The sequence below is a fragment of the Eptatretus burgeri genome, chromosome 10 (genome assembly GCF_056783735.1).
Source record: "Eptatretus burgeri isolate ZD-2024b chromosome 10, Ebu_testis_v1, whole genome shotgun sequence".
Lineage (NCBI taxonomy): Eukaryota > Metazoa > Chordata > Myxini > Myxiniformes > Myxinidae > Eptatretus > Eptatretus burgeri.
Window position 1 is genome coordinate 103124662 of NC_140970.1, and position 15546 is coordinate 103140207.

The 15546-nt window shown below is 43.8% G+C and overlaps 1 protein-coding gene across 2 annotated transcripts in view; it reads left to right on the plus strand.

The window, feature by feature from the left end:
- LOC147019332 (claudin-15-like) overlaps positions 1-15546 on the plus strand; it is a 70024-nt gene that overhangs the window by 36980 nt on the left and 17498 nt on the right. Inside the window, exon 4 of one of the 2 annotated variants that reach the window (XM_085899754.1) lies at positions 7602-7660. In XM_085899754.1, the coding sequence (XP_085755880.1) occupies positions 7602-7660 (59 nt within the window). Of the gene's footprint in view, positions 1-7495; positions 7661-15546 lie in introns of both variants that reach the window. The other variant, XM_085899755.1, reaches the window with a different exon arrangement.

Genomic DNA, 15546 nt, shown 5'->3' on the forward strand with positions numbered 1-15546 from the left:
TTTGCCTTTGTGACAAAATTAATATTTGATTCCTGTGCTGCATAAGAGGATTATTAACTCCTACAAAGGCAGATTCTTTTCATGAAAGCTTAACTCCAAATGTAATGGCATTTTTGGTTTAGGTCAGGTGTTTAAAAGGCTTATGGTTAAGGAATCGCTAATATTCATTTTGTTTCTGTTCATGTGCCGTATGAAAGAAAACTGAATACCCTTCGAATATCCATGGCCGATGTAGTTCATGTATTATCCGAGGTTGACACTGATTAAGAATTAAGTGCCATCGAAATGTTAAGCATATGAGAACTAGGGGTGTGGGGAGAGGGGTGGGGAGGTTGGGGGTTTGCTGGTTGATATTTTTGTGTATAAGCAACATGTAGTTGGTCCTCGAATGTAGACAGTACCGCGAACCCACAAATCCAAGATGAAAAACAGAGGATTGTCCTTATCTTTACTGCTCCACCTCTACAGCCTTGCTTCTAAATCCACGTTTTTTTTTCTGTTCATTTTCACATCACTTTAATGATTTGGTCTCTTTTTAAAACTAGCTTGGTCTGGAATCTGAAGATGGCGATTGACCGGTCAGAATCATGATCTGCTGTTCTTGATCCACCCCCTCATCTGCCAAATTCAGTCTGTCCTATGGCTGCCTCCCTCTGCTTGGAAGTCAGTAAACATCACTCCTGTCCGTAAGTAGGGTGAGAAACAATCCCTACCAACTTTCGGCCAGTGAGTTTGCTTCTAATTACAGTACAGTACAAGCAGTCATGGAATCCATCATTACTTCTGCAGTAATGTCTTCTTTCTTGTTTTCAAACAACCTGATCTCTTACCATCATTTTTTTGATTGGACACGTAGTCGAGGCTCCTGGAAGAGATGGTACAAGTGCACTGAACGGATCAGGATACAACAGGACAAAAGGAACAACAGTCGAGAGAGGGAGAAATGCCAATAACAGAATTGAAGGCCAAGATGGAGGCAGACTTGGACAAACAATTGATGTGGGGAGGAACGAAGGGCAGGAGAAGATGCATAGGGTGAACAAGATGCATAGAAAAGGAAAGTCTCAGAAGGGAAAAATTGAAATTTGGAAAGAGGAGGGATTGTGGTGGGGGTTGGGGGTAACCAGGGTAGAAAAGATCATAGTTTTGGATTGGGGATGATCTGAGATGGTGGTGAACAGCTGTCTTAAAGACCTGGAGGGAAGAATGAGATTGAAGAGAATGTGGAATTTGGTTCCACAGGTAGGAAAAAGACAAATGAATGAGTGGAGGTGAGCAGTGATCCTGGATTTAAGTAGTTTCGCCAGAACAGGGTTGATGGTGGACCATGTGTGCCCTGCATAATCCTGGGAGGGGGGGGGCAAAGCAGAGAAAGAACAGAGGGTGAAAGACCAGAAAGGAAGCGAGAGAAGACATAGACTACTGAACTGTCTGCGATGGTGAAGTGATAAGCCCATAGACTCAGCTTCATTGCGGGAGATTCCAATAATCTTGTAGGCCTTGGTTTCCACAGCGTCCAGCTGAAGAAGATGTGACACAGGGAAGCCGGGCCAGAGTGGAGATCAGTACTCCATTAAGCTGTGGATGAAGGCCTTGCAGGTGAATGGGGGTTCAGGTGTGCCAAGGAAGGATTTTGTACGATGCAGGATTCCCAGTCGGCGGCTGGCTTTGGAGGCCAACTTTGAAATGTAGTTTGCCCAAGAAATATCCTGGCTGAGAGCGAGACCCAGGAGTTTGAATGACTAAATCTCCTCAAGATGATTTCAAAGAAAGTAGATAGGAGGGTTTGCCAGACGGTCCTTTTGGAGAGAGATTTTGAGAGTGAGATTTGTCAGGATTGAAAGACATATTCCAAACGTATGACCAGCTTGTGATTTTGTCAAGGTCTGAAAAGAGGGAAGAGGCTGCAGCCTGCCTGTGTGAAGGATAAGGTATGTCACGGCAGAGGATGGAGTCATCAGGAAATCGATAAAGTGGATTTTTCAGAGGCAGAGGGATCATTGATGAAGATCAGGAAAAGGACTGGGCCCAGAACACTGCCTTGGGGCACTCCAGCCTTGACAGGGAGAGGAGATGAAAGGATTCTGTTGAGTGCCACATGTTGGCTATGAGAGTAGAGGAAGTCTGTAAGCTTTGTGTGGAGTTGGTTTTTGATGCTAAGGCCAAAAAAATTGGAGAGCAAGGCAGGATGCCAGTCTGTATCAAAAGCACGAGATATGTCCAGAGAGACAACCCTGATCTCATGTCTAAAATTGAGGGCCTCCATTCAGTGTTGGTGAGTAAAAGCAACATGTCCAAGGTGGAATGACCTGGTCTGGATCCAAGTTGATGATCTGAGATGAGGCTGTTGCAGAAAAGAAAGGTTTTCATATAAACTGTGATGATAGATTCCTTGACCTTGCTGAAGATTGGAAGCAAGCTGATAGGTCTGTAGTTGAGGTGATCAGTTTTTGCACCTTTTTACCTCTGCCAACGAAGGTGAAGGAGGTTATGGTTTCACCCCTTTGTCTGTTTGTTTGTTTGTGTGCAGGATATCTCAAACAGTTGTGGATGGATCCAGATGAAATTTTGTGGACAGGTTGGTGTGTGACAAGGATGAACTGATTACATTTTTGTGACTATCCAGAGATGTCAAATTACTACAAATTTTTTGGATACTACTACAATTTTTTTGTAGTTTTGTAGATACTACTACAAATAATACAAGACGGATACTACTACAAATTTTTTGTAGTTTTGTAGTTTTTGAAGATTTTTTTGTAGTTTTGTAGTTTTTGAAGATTTTTTTGTAGTTTTGTAGATGTAGTTTTTTTTGTAGTTTTGTAGATACTACTACAAATAATACAAGACGGATACTACTACAAATTTTTTTAAGTGATTCTTCATCATTGAGAGATAGGGCCAAAAAATGATATATAGCACGATATCTCAAACAGTTGTGGATGGATTCGGACAAAACTTGGTGGACATGTTGGGTGTGTGACAAGGAAGAATTAATTCGATTTTTGTGAAGATCCGAATCCAGATCTGGATCTGATAATGTTTAAAGTGATCCTTCACCATTGAGAGATAGGGCCGAAAACTATATAATATTGTATAGCATGATATTTCAAAAATGTAATGGGCCTGATATGTTCTCGTGGATCAGGCATTACGTGGCGGAAGTATGCGCTCTACTGAGTGTCCTTCTAGTTACGTAATGCATTGGTGATGGCTGATTTCCAAGCAGATGGAAGATGACCTAGGGAGAAAGGGCAGAGAGAGAAAGTGCAAGAGGAGCAGAGCCTGATTTTAGGATACACGAGCTGATGCCATCCGGCTCCAGTCGCAGAGTCAGAGTCGAGAGTTGATGCAAAAGACATCGAGTCCAGGAGCAGTTGGGTGCGACTAGGTAGGATGGGCACAGAGAGCGAGGGGTTGGGAACACAAGATTTTGAAGCAAACACAAAACTGATGCATTCAGCCTTCTTATGAGCAGAGTTGGCTGTGATGCCATTTGAAGAGATGGAAGAGGACAATGCATCAGACACGCTTAAGAAAGCGCCAACAGGTTTTAGAGGAATTGGATAAGTCTGAAAGTTCATTCTTGAGGTTGAACAGATGTTGTGCACTTGTACTCACAATTTCACAAGCCTCAACTTCGTGTATTAAAAAAAACATCCCTGATACAGAATCCAAAATGATGGTTGGAGATCAGGTTGTTTGAAAATAAGAAAGAAGACATTAGAGGCAACGATGGATTTCATGACTACTTGTATTCCATTCTATTGGGACCACACTCTGTGCAGAGCATTGTTGCTATCTGAGCAGTCTCCTGAGCTATTGGGCACAATCTTGGACAGGTCACCACTCCGACGCAGGATATTCGAATGGCTCAATCATCCCAGCAAGCTGGTACTCATTTTGCCGACCTCGGAAGGATGACAGGCTGAGTCAACCCCACCTGGTATTAATTCAACAGCAAAGCAGGATTTGAACTCGGGACCCTAGGATCCCAAGCGCACCACCCTAACCATTTAAGCCAACACCAGGCACTGCTTGCACCGTACTGTAATTAGAAGCAAAATGGAGACACACTTGTTGCGGACTTTGATATTGCCTTCGGTTGGATTTGCCTTCCAAGAAGAGAAGGCAAGTTCTTTCAGAGCAACTGTCTCACCACAGGATTCAGTGTACCATGGATGGGAAGAAGTGTAGGATAATTGAAGACAAGATTGGGTTAATCTGTACATGAGAGGTAGAGAGATAGAGCAGGTTTCTGTGGAAGAATTCCCAGTCTGAGTTAACATCAGGAGCAGGAGATATTGGAGACCAGTCCTGAAGAGAAATGACTGCTTGCAGTCCCTGCCAATCTGCTTGAGTGAACTGCCAGACTCACCGGCATTGAGGCGGCTCTTTGAGAATAGCCAGAGAGATGTTGACCTTCACAAGCACATGATCAGATGAACCAGTTGGAGCAGAGAAAGAGCAAGACACATTTGTGGGAAAATTGGTCATCACCAAGTGCAGAAGGGAAGATTTGCCATTGGGAGAAAACCTGGTTGGAAAGTTCACTGATTGAGTCGGTCCCATCGAGTCACAGAAATCCTTTGCTGAAGTGCTGTGGTCGGTGAGAGAGGTATCAACACCCTGCCAATTTGCATGGTGAGTATTTTAATTGCCACATATGTGGAGGTGAGAGTTGGGATGAGTGGTTAAAAGTATGTCCATGTTGTCAGAGAGAGATGTAAATGGAGTCGCCACTGTAACACAGACTAACAAGAGGTGGGAGTGGAGGGGAAATCACAGCCGAGGTACTCCTGAGGAATTGGAGGTGTAAGATCAGTACATAGGGCCAGTGCGAAATTGAGTAATTGATGTAAAGTGCAACTACACCGCTGTGGCGTGGTACAGGCCTATCAAATCAGAGGAGACGATAACCAGGGAGAGCGACGAAGGAGTCGGGGACGTCCTGTGGGAGGAAGGATTCTGTTAAACAGATGTCTGGTTTATCGGCAGTGGCCTGGATTGAAACATCTGTCAGGTTAGAGTGGAGACTTCGGATGTTTGAGGTCCACACCATTAGATATAGGGGGAGAAGGCGTTGGGAGGATGCAGCAGTGGGGGGGGGGGTAGAGGCTTTGTGGTGTGGGTGTGGTGCGGGGGGGGGGAGTTTTGAGTGTGTGGGGTTCAGGCGAAGGTTTGATAGGGTCATGAAGCTTTGAGTGAGTGGGGGTTGGGGTAGATGCTTATTTGGATTCCAGATTCCCACCTTTGATAAATGGGGATAAAGATCATGGGATGGGAGATAAGATTCCTGGTTGAACGCACGGAGAAATGCTGTGCTGTATGTGTGGGTGGGGTGGTTGGTGGACCAAGTGCCAAGCGGACAAACACCTCTGAAAAATAATCCTTGTGAAGGAGAAGACACATATCGTCGTGGTGTAGAAAGAAAACACCTCACATTTCTGAAGGAGATACAAGAGTTGAAATGCATTTTAAAAATGATTTCAAATGCTTTTAAAGGCGGAAGAAGTGTTTATATTTAACGTAAATTCAGTTCAGAGATATTGAAAAAAGAGGGGCAGAGTGGAAATGTAGAACCAGAAGCAGACGATTCAAGTAGAAATGAGAATCCTTATGGAATGTCAAGTAAAGTTTGTTTGCTTGTTTTGATTTTTTTTTGAAGCGAGGAAAGTAAATAGGATAATGTTGAGGGGGTAGAAGGAAACAAAATGAGGAACACGGAGACATAATTGTCATACTTTCTATCCAAGGATAGGCCTCATCAGGCCTTGAACAATATGAAACTGACAAAACGAATAGTACAAACAACAAACGAATCAACATGAAATATAGCATAGGATACAACAGGAACACCTAGATGAGACAAAATAACATAAAAACACAACAAATCCAGTTTGTAAAACTGATCTTTAGTGAGGTGGAAACAGAGAACTCAGATTTTCACCAGCACGTGCAGAAAATCCCAAACTGGAAGCATCAAGCAATGTCTTCTTTCTTGTTTTCAAACATGAAAGAAGACATTGCTCTTCCCTCAGTAATGGTTTGAGGCCCTCAATCTCAAACAAGAGGTTAGAACTGCCTCCCCTTGGCATATATTGGGCATTTGAAACAGTCTGGCATCCTACTTTGCTTTCCAAGCTCTCTGCCTGTGGCATCAATTCCTAGATTTCTGACTTCCTCCAATCACGGGGTCAACGTGTTTCCATCAATAGAACCCTCTCCTCCCCTTTCACAGTGGTGACTGGAGTTCCACAAGGCAGTGTTTTGGGCCCAGACTTGTTCCGCATCGATATTAATGACCTCTGATACTCGGGAAAATCCTCTCTTATTTTTGTAGATAACTCCACATTTGTCATCTCTCTGTCTCTGTCTCTCCTGATCTGGAAATGATGATTAGACTTATTAGGTCCAATAAATGGAACATGCCCTTCAATCCTAGAAAATGTCAGCCTTACCCCATCACTCAGAAATGATCGCCAAACGAACCCACATCTACTGGAAAAGGTTCAGTTTCGTAAACCTTGCGGCCTCGTCATCAGCCATAGCCTCTCCAGGACCAACCACATAGTGAAGTGAAAATTTACTGGGTGACCCACATAGCAAAGTTGGCCTCCAAATACAGCCACAAACTGAGCATCCTCTGTTGATCCAATAATTTCCTTGGAAAAAAAAAAATCAGTGCAACTCACTCACAGACTACAAGGCCTTTGTCCATCGCTCAGTGGAGTACTCTCTGCTATGGGCTGTCACCCTAGCTTCACATCTGCCTCTCCTCGATTATTTGGAATCTGAAGACGATCTATCCACAATGGATAGATTTTTGACACGATGGGTAGATCATAACCAACTAAGGTTAAGATGAGATTCGAGCTTATCATGAGGAGATGAGGCACGTTAAAGGTTTGAAATCGCTCATGGAGGTAGCATTTCTCTCAGGCCTAGCAGTGCACCCGAGACCACAAACTCAACTTGCGAGGCCAAATGGGTTTTCCATTCTGTCAGTTTTCATTCAGGGGTTGCTTATAAGGAGCCACCCACAACCATCTAAAACAACAGCCAACTGGAAACATGAGCTTTCCTTTCAGCTCGATAAATAATCATGTGCGGACTGCAGGAGAATCTGAGTCGAGGCAGGACAGTTTTCAACCCAAGGTGAGTGTTGCAGGGAAATGAGATATCCGATTGTCAATCATAATTCCTGATTGGAGCCCTGTTGACTCCATCTGAGACATGATGCTCCTAAACAGCAATGAGAGTGACCCTTGACTTGTTATCCTGTCTGCTGATCATATTCCCAGCAGATTAAATGGATGTTTGGCAATTCTCACAACTGGAAAGGTGTGTACGATGACTTTTGGTAGGAGGTAGGAAAGCACTTCACCAAAATTCCAAGGAACAACACCAAGCCTTAAGGCATTTAAGGAATAACATTTCCATGCAGTAGGTCTATTGTCTCCTTCTACAACCTGATAAACTTCCTTTCTTGCAGACTATGTCCAAGCATGCCGTGCATTCATGTTCATAGCAATCTTTCTGAAACTCTTGGGCTCTGTATGTGGTGCGCTCAGTGCAACATCTACTCGATTTTTCCACAGTCATCAAGGGTACACCCGCAACTTGGCTCTGAGTGCTGCTGGCACTTACATTATTGGAGGTAGGCTCAAATGAATACACTATTGTGATTTTTGTGTAAAAATAAAAAAGATCAATTGTGTAAAGTACACGTATAACATGTTTGTGGAAGTCTTCATAAGTGGCAGAACATTTCATTTGGGAGCATGTCTGGTTCAACTTTGCCAACTAGGATTTATCCCTATTGGAGCTGCCATTTCGCAATGCAGAACACGCCTTTAGAAGGGATGTTAAATCGTCTGGACTTGTGTGAAAGTATTTTTAAATATTCAAGAACAGGTTTTGGTGTTTGCATCACAGCCACATCGTTTCTACCAATCGACCATGTTGGTTCACGAGTCAGTAAGTGACCACTATATTCATTATGGGTGTGTGTCTGTCCGTCTGTCTGTCTGTCTGTCCCGAGCATAGCTCCGTGGGTTTTGATCGGATCTTGATAAAAATTTGGCTGGGAGGTTTGTATCATGATCCAGTTGTGTTTTCCGGAGAATGGACGTGCTGCGCCCATTATGGGCGGAGCCACGCCCAAAAAACACGTGTTTTTAGGGGGTAGCCGGTTTCAAGTTACATCTTCTCCGAGGGGGTTTGTCGAATCTGGCAGGGGTTTCGGTATTTGGTTAGCCCAATGGCACCTGCATAGCCCCACGGAGCTCGATTTTTCATTTTCGTCCCATGGTCAAGGTCACAAGGTCACGAACTTAGAAAATGTCAAAAAATATCAATAAACCGGGCATCGAGCTCCTAGGATTTTCAACTGTTTCGAATGAAAGTTTGTATGCAAGTAGTGCTCTTCGAGTACTACAACTTTCATCATTTACGTTTTTCCCGATTCCCGCCAGTTTGCCCGTGGCGTCCCCTCGAAGGTCAAAAAATAAAAAAAATGCGAACCGTGTACATTGCTCGTGAACTATCGCTGTCTCCAGACTTGTTTCGTTTGTTGTCGTTGTAATAAACAAAATGGTTTAATAAGCAAAGGAAGGTTAAATGACTTTGTGGGGTCATGGTAGGAAGATAATGATTGTGCTACACATAGGAGTAAATGATGTAGGGAAAGTTTACTCGGAAATTTTAAAAATATATATCTGGTGGTTATAGGGCATCTGAATGAAAGCAAAAGGTTGAGAGGTGATGTTTTCTGGTATTCTTCCAAGAATAGAAAAAGGAATAGAGTTTATGAGTAAAAGTGAACCATCATGAATAATGAGTAGGTTTAAGTGAACCATCATGAATAATGAGTAGGTTTAAGTTAACCATCATGAATAATGAGTAGGTTTAAGTGAACCATCATGAATAATAAGTAGGTTTAAGTGAACCATCATGAATAATGAGTAGGTTTAAGTGAACCATCATGAATAATGAGTAGGTTTAAGTGAACCATCATGAATAATGAGTAGGTTTAAGTGAACCATCATGAATAATAAGTAGGTTTAAGTGAACCATCATGAATAATGAGTAGGTTTAAGTGAACCATCATGAATAATGAGTAGGTTTAAGTGAACCATCATGAATAATGAGTAGGTTTAAGTGAACCATCATGAATAATGAGTAGGTTTAAGTGAACCATCATGAATAATGATTAGGCAGAGATGAATCACCAAAGTATCGGCAGAGACATAATGCAAATTAGCTGAGGGCAAGTTGGAGTTGGGGGGGGTGGGGTGGTTTTCATGATGACTCAAAGTTGACTGTGGTACAGTTGGCAGTCACACGGTCAAGCCATCATAGTTAAAATAGATATAAAGTTCAGACAAATTATTTCTGTCTACAAAGAATGGGATTGGTTGACCTGATGAATGTGGCCTCCATTGCACGTAAGACATTACATTGTAACTTTATAAACGAGAGTTTGGTGTTTCTTTTTCATCAGCTTGCGGTTTCATCCTGAGGAGTGCAAGTCGAAAAGCTTTGATCATGTCTATTTTATGGAAATGCATATTTAAATTCTGTTGTACTAATCGAATGTTTATAAAACATAACCAAAGGTTTGGTGGTGGCCAGAAACAATTCAGGGTGGTAGGGAAAGCGAACATCTATTGACACATTATTGCGACACATATCTAACATCAAAATTAATTATGTTACACTTATGCTAAAGAAATAACTATTTGGGACATTTCCACAACAATATAGTTACAGTAAATGGTTGGAGATGGTTAAATGACAGAAATTGGAGGACATGACTATGAGGCTAAAATATTTTGTGGTAGGGGGAAACCATCGATAGATTGTGTTTAGAATAGTTTGGTCTGTGTTCCTGAGTAGGTTAGATTTACTTCTGTATTAACATTCGACAAAGGTAAGTTATAAAGTAAAACGTGCACCGAGGAGGCGGTGGTTGTAAACCTTTGAGCAGAATAGGGTGAGGTTGTATTATGTGCAGGTGAGGCCAGGTGGAGGAACTGTGGGCACCAAGGGAATCATCACACTTATTATGGACATCAGGGCTGTTTGGCCCAGAGAACTGCAAGCCATAACAGTGCAATAAGCTGCAGAGGGCCCTGGTTGTGGGTGGAACACTTCAACGAGGGGCGACACCGCAGGGCGGGATGTCCTGAAAGATGGAAGTGGGCAGCCAATTCCTGGACCAGCCGCGTGCTGGAAAGTCAGTCCCGAAGGGCTTGAAAGCCATGTATATGCATGTGCACGAGTTGGAGATGACATTTCACCTCTCTCTGCTTCGTCACTCCCCAAGAAGGACCAGTTGGAGATCGAACAGCCCTGTTCTTCATCCACTGGTATCCTTGGCACTCTGGAGCAGACTACAGCAGGAATTGTGGACGCTGTCTTCCTGCGGTCGCCCCTCTCACTTCCGGCTCTGTAACATACCCGTCTGCACGATGACACCATCATGGTGCGCCCAACACCAAATCCAGTATTTTGGCACTATAGCTTGGGGCATAGTTTATTTGTGTACAAGTTTGTATGCTTCCCCTTTCTTTCCTATTTGTACGTGTTGACTGCCAGATCCGTTCTGCGTATTTATAGTCTTGTCCTTCCTCATCTTCAGTCTTCTTTTTTAAATGATCCATTTATTATAAGAAACATATCTTCCTGCCTTTCTTGCGTGTGGGCAACCGCAAAATTTAGTGTTTATATTTGAGTGATCGTTGGGGGATCGTAACTTGTAAATTCTGAACCCAGTGTGAGTTCATGTTTTGGTCATTCGCGAGTGTCAAAAGAGACTCGTGATGGGAGACGTTGGTCCAAAACCTATCGACATGCCAACATGTTCAGGAATGATGGGAAAGATAAAATAGAGGCATAGCAATTTGGGTAAAGAACCACAACAAAATAATTTTGTTGAGAGAAACAGGGGTCATGAAGGAGGGAATAAATGAAGAGGATTATATGTTGATAAAAATTTTGTGGAAGACTAAGAGAAGTCAACAGAGCTTTGAGATGGTGAGAATACCAAGGTATAGGATGCTTTTATATGGCTCTTGGTGTGAGGGAAAAGCAGGATGGAAAGATTCGTGAAGAATTCAGACAGGCAGGTGAGAGTGAGAAGAGAAGACGGTGGATTTTCATTTGCCAGGAAGAGATTGGGTGCAGGGAGAGGGCAGAGCAGATGAGGAGTTTCTAGATGTAGTCCAGGATTTCATTTTAACCCAGTTTGTAATTCACTCATGAGGGTGAGTGCCGTGATCGATCTCTTAAAATGATCCAAATATTGTGGAGAAGGTGTAGGTAGAAGAGCATTCAGGAGGCAATTCAGGACCAGAACATCGTGTGTGAAACAATGGTTCGTGTAAAAGTTGTTTTTACAATTGTGGATGCATGGGCACAGACTTCATGCAGGTTATCTTCCGAATTTGCTTTGTTTTCCTGTCGCGCACAGAATTTCGAATCGTCGCCCAGACAAATTTTCGGGTGAGTGTGTCAGCACTGCCATGTCTTTACCAGGACAATGTTACACCCTAAAATCGTTCTGCTGCAATTTCTCCATCCACCTTGCAGTTTGACCCTCCAGATACTTGATCCAGAGAAGCCATTGCAAGGAGCGGTCTGTGAAATGATATGATACTTGTTGCAATTGATTTATCTACACATCGAATTGCGGGGGTGGGGAGGTCCTCGGTCCAAGGTCCTATACACGATACACTTAGGTCCTAGGCTGTGCAGTGCTGGCTTTTGCATTGGATGCAATGGGAGTGCTTGCTCTGGGCAGACAATTGTTTGAGTGATCAAGAATTCTGACTTTCTGTCCAACATGCAAAGGTGGAAGATTTGGACCAGCATGTTCGTTATGGGTATGCTTCATATTGTCTCCCCTTTCCTCTAGTTGTCTGAAACTTTCTTCAGGTCTTTGCAGTGTATCAGATGCATTGTTTGCGGACAATGGGTAATGCGGACTGGCCTATTGAAGTAATTCTGGCTGGTGCAGGTCGGTTTGTGTTGATGGGTGAAGCTTGCAAATTGAGCATAACTTTGTTGACATCTTGACCTGACTAGTGGCATCTCTCCTCAACACCAATTTGACCATCTGGACTATTCATTCCGCTAATCCATTGGAGCGAGGATATCATGGTGAAGAAGTTGTGTGCTTAAGACCAATTGGCATACGTGCTGTCGTATGCTTTCACAATGAATTGGGGAGCATTGTTGGATCCGATCTCCACAGGAGCTCCGACAAGACCAAATGTTGATGCTGTGACTTATGTGACTGATTCGCTGGTGGTGCTCGTTTACTTGTGAACGACCAGATATTTGGAGTGGTAGTCCACAATGATGAGGATGTCTTCACTATTCAATTAAAACAGGTGAGTTCCCAACTTCATCCAAGGGGTGATTGGTTTTTCATGAGGCTCATGTGGTTCTTTCAGCTGTCGAGTCTGGTTTTATTGGCAAGCTTCGCATATTCCAACAAACTTGGCTTTGTCCTTGTGGATTTTTATTTTATTTCTATAGACTCATGGCTCGTGGAAAAGCCAGCACACTGAACAGATCAGGATGCAACAGAACAAAAGGAACAGTACAGCAAGAGAGGGGGAAAACATCAACAGCTGACTAAGGACAAAATGCAGGAAGACTTGGACAAACAATGCATGTGGGGAGGAATGGGGAGGGGGGGCAGGAAATGGTGAACAACACCATGAGCCTTCATCATCACCACCATGATCTACAAACAACGCCGCCAGCCTGCACCATCATCAAGATCTACAAACAACACTGCCAGCCTGCAACTTCACTGTGATCTACAAACAACTCCACCAGCCTGCAACATCACCGTGATCTACAAACAACACTGCCAGCCTGCAACTTCACCGTGATCTACAAACAACTCCACCAGCCTGCAACATCACCGTGATCTACAAACAACACTGCCAGCCTGCAACTTCACCGTGATCTACAAACAACTCCACCAGCCTGCAACATCACCGTGATCTACAAACAACTCCACCAGCCTGCAATATCACCGTGATCTACAAACAACACTGCCAGCCTGCAACTTCACTGTGATCTACAAACAACGCCGCCAGCCTGCAATATCACCATGATCTACAAACAACACTGCCAGCCTGCAACTTCACCGTGATCTACAAACAACTCCACCAGCCTGCAACATCACCGTGATCTACAAACAACACTGCCAGCCTGCAACTTCACCGTGATCTACAAACAACTCCACCAGCCTGCAACATCACCGTGATCTACAAACAACGCTGCCAGCCTGCAACTTCACCGTGATCTACAAACAACTCTGCCGACCTACAACATCAGCGTGATCTACAAACAACGCCACCAGCCTGCAACTTCACCATGATCTACAAACAACGCCACCAGCCTGCAACATCACCGTGATCTACAAACAACTCTGCCGACCTACAACATCACCGTGATCTACAAACAACGCCACCAGCCTGCAACTTCACCATGATCTACAAACAACGCCACCAGCCTGTAACATCACCGTGATCTACAAACAACGCCGCCGACCTGCAACTTCACCGTGATCTACCAACAAAGCCACTGGCCTGCAACTTCACCGTGATCTACAAACAACGCCACTGGCCTGCAACATCACCATGATCTACAAACAACGCCACCGGCCTGCAACTTCACCGTGATCTACAAACAACCCCACTGGCCTGCAACATCACCGTGATCTACAAACAACGCCACCGGCCTGCAACATCACCATGATCTACAAAGAACGCCGCCGGCCTGTAACATCACCGTGATCTACAAAGAATGCCACCTGCCTGTAACATCACCGTGATCTACAAACAACGCCACTGGCTTGCAACATCACCATGATCTACAAACAACGCCGCCAGCCTGTAACATCACCGTCGCCAGTCAGCCACCACAACCTCCCCAATGAACCATGCCACCACCAAGGTGTGATGTCACACTGTAGAAAGCAGCAGCCAATGAGAATGTCCCATGTGGGGTCAAAGAGCACGTGGTGACCTTTGCTCTCTGGAACTCCACCTTCCATGAAATCTGATACCTTGAAGCCATGCCTGGCTTGGGAAGAATATGACCCCAAGTGCATCTCAGTTCGCAGTTCAGCTGTGCACACTGGGGACCTGTTCAAGAAGCTGCTTGCCTGTTTACATTGAGGAATCGCCTGCAGGGGCGAGCTTCACCGGGTCCGGGACGACCTGCGCTGGGTGAAGTGAACTCGAGGTGAGGCCTGAGAACGGAGACTCTGCGTGGTCCTTGGTGTGCAGCACAGCTCCATACTGACTTGTGCAATCTTTCCTTGGTTTCCCGAAACACCTCAAAGTTGTTTTCTTGAAAAGGGCACTCACTTGCATCTCGCACCTTTCCTCTAAGCTCACATAATCATGATGTAACATCGCATTGACAACACTGCATGTAACAACACCTCTTGTAAATGTCGCATTGACACGCTAGTTATTCCCTCCCTCCAACCCTTTCCTTCCCTCCATATTGGGATTGACACAAGCCCACCTTTTCTGTACGACGTGAGCCAGGGGCCAAAGCCAAGCCTCGTTCTGCCTTTATCTTCCTCTTCCTCTCTAATTTTCCCGGATGATTGTGATTGCGCACCAGTCTTGTGTATCAGTGTAAATAAGATTGTAGAAGGGGCTACCATCAGTACAAAGGGAATAAATTACTGCTCTTCTGTGTCTTTGAATCTTGTATGACTTGTAAATATGTGCTTATTTTGTTTGATTGTGAATAAATGCTTGCTACTCTGTTCAGGAAGCTTCTTTCACACCTGCTTGGCTGTCATTTCCTCCATTGTTCTAACATTGTGTGTATGTATTAGATAGATGGGATTATTGTATCACACTGATTTGCTCAAACTGATAACCTAATCCCACCCGTGGTTTTGCTCAGCCGTACATAATAAGTAGACAGGGTGCAGAGTCGAGAGCGCGGTTCCCTTGGAAAGTAACCAAACCACCAGTAAGGTAACGTGATTAATAATAGTGAGGACACTGCTTGGTTTGGTGGCTTAAACTGGCATCCGTTGCTGCTAAGCAACCCGTCTGGCCATTGAGTTGTCCGTAGGTGACGGCTTCAGGTTCAGAGGTCAGGGAAGAAACTCCCCCTGAGAGCCTCTGTCCCCTGAAACTGTAACAATATATTAACCTCTGTGGTTAACCCGAAGACTCGATAGCACAGTGGGCAGTCATCGCATTAGTGATGAGGTCCTTAGGTTTGAGTCCCGGGTTGAGTCAGAATTTTGTCACACTCGCCCCACGCAGGAATATATATATATATATATATATATATATATATATATATATATATATATATATATATATATATATATATATATATATATATATATATATATATATATATATATATATATATATATATATACTGTATATATACCAAGTGAAATGTAGTTGATAATCTTACAGATTGAATTATTGTGGTGTTGATACAGCACAGGCATGATCTATCCAAATGGCCTCCTTCTTT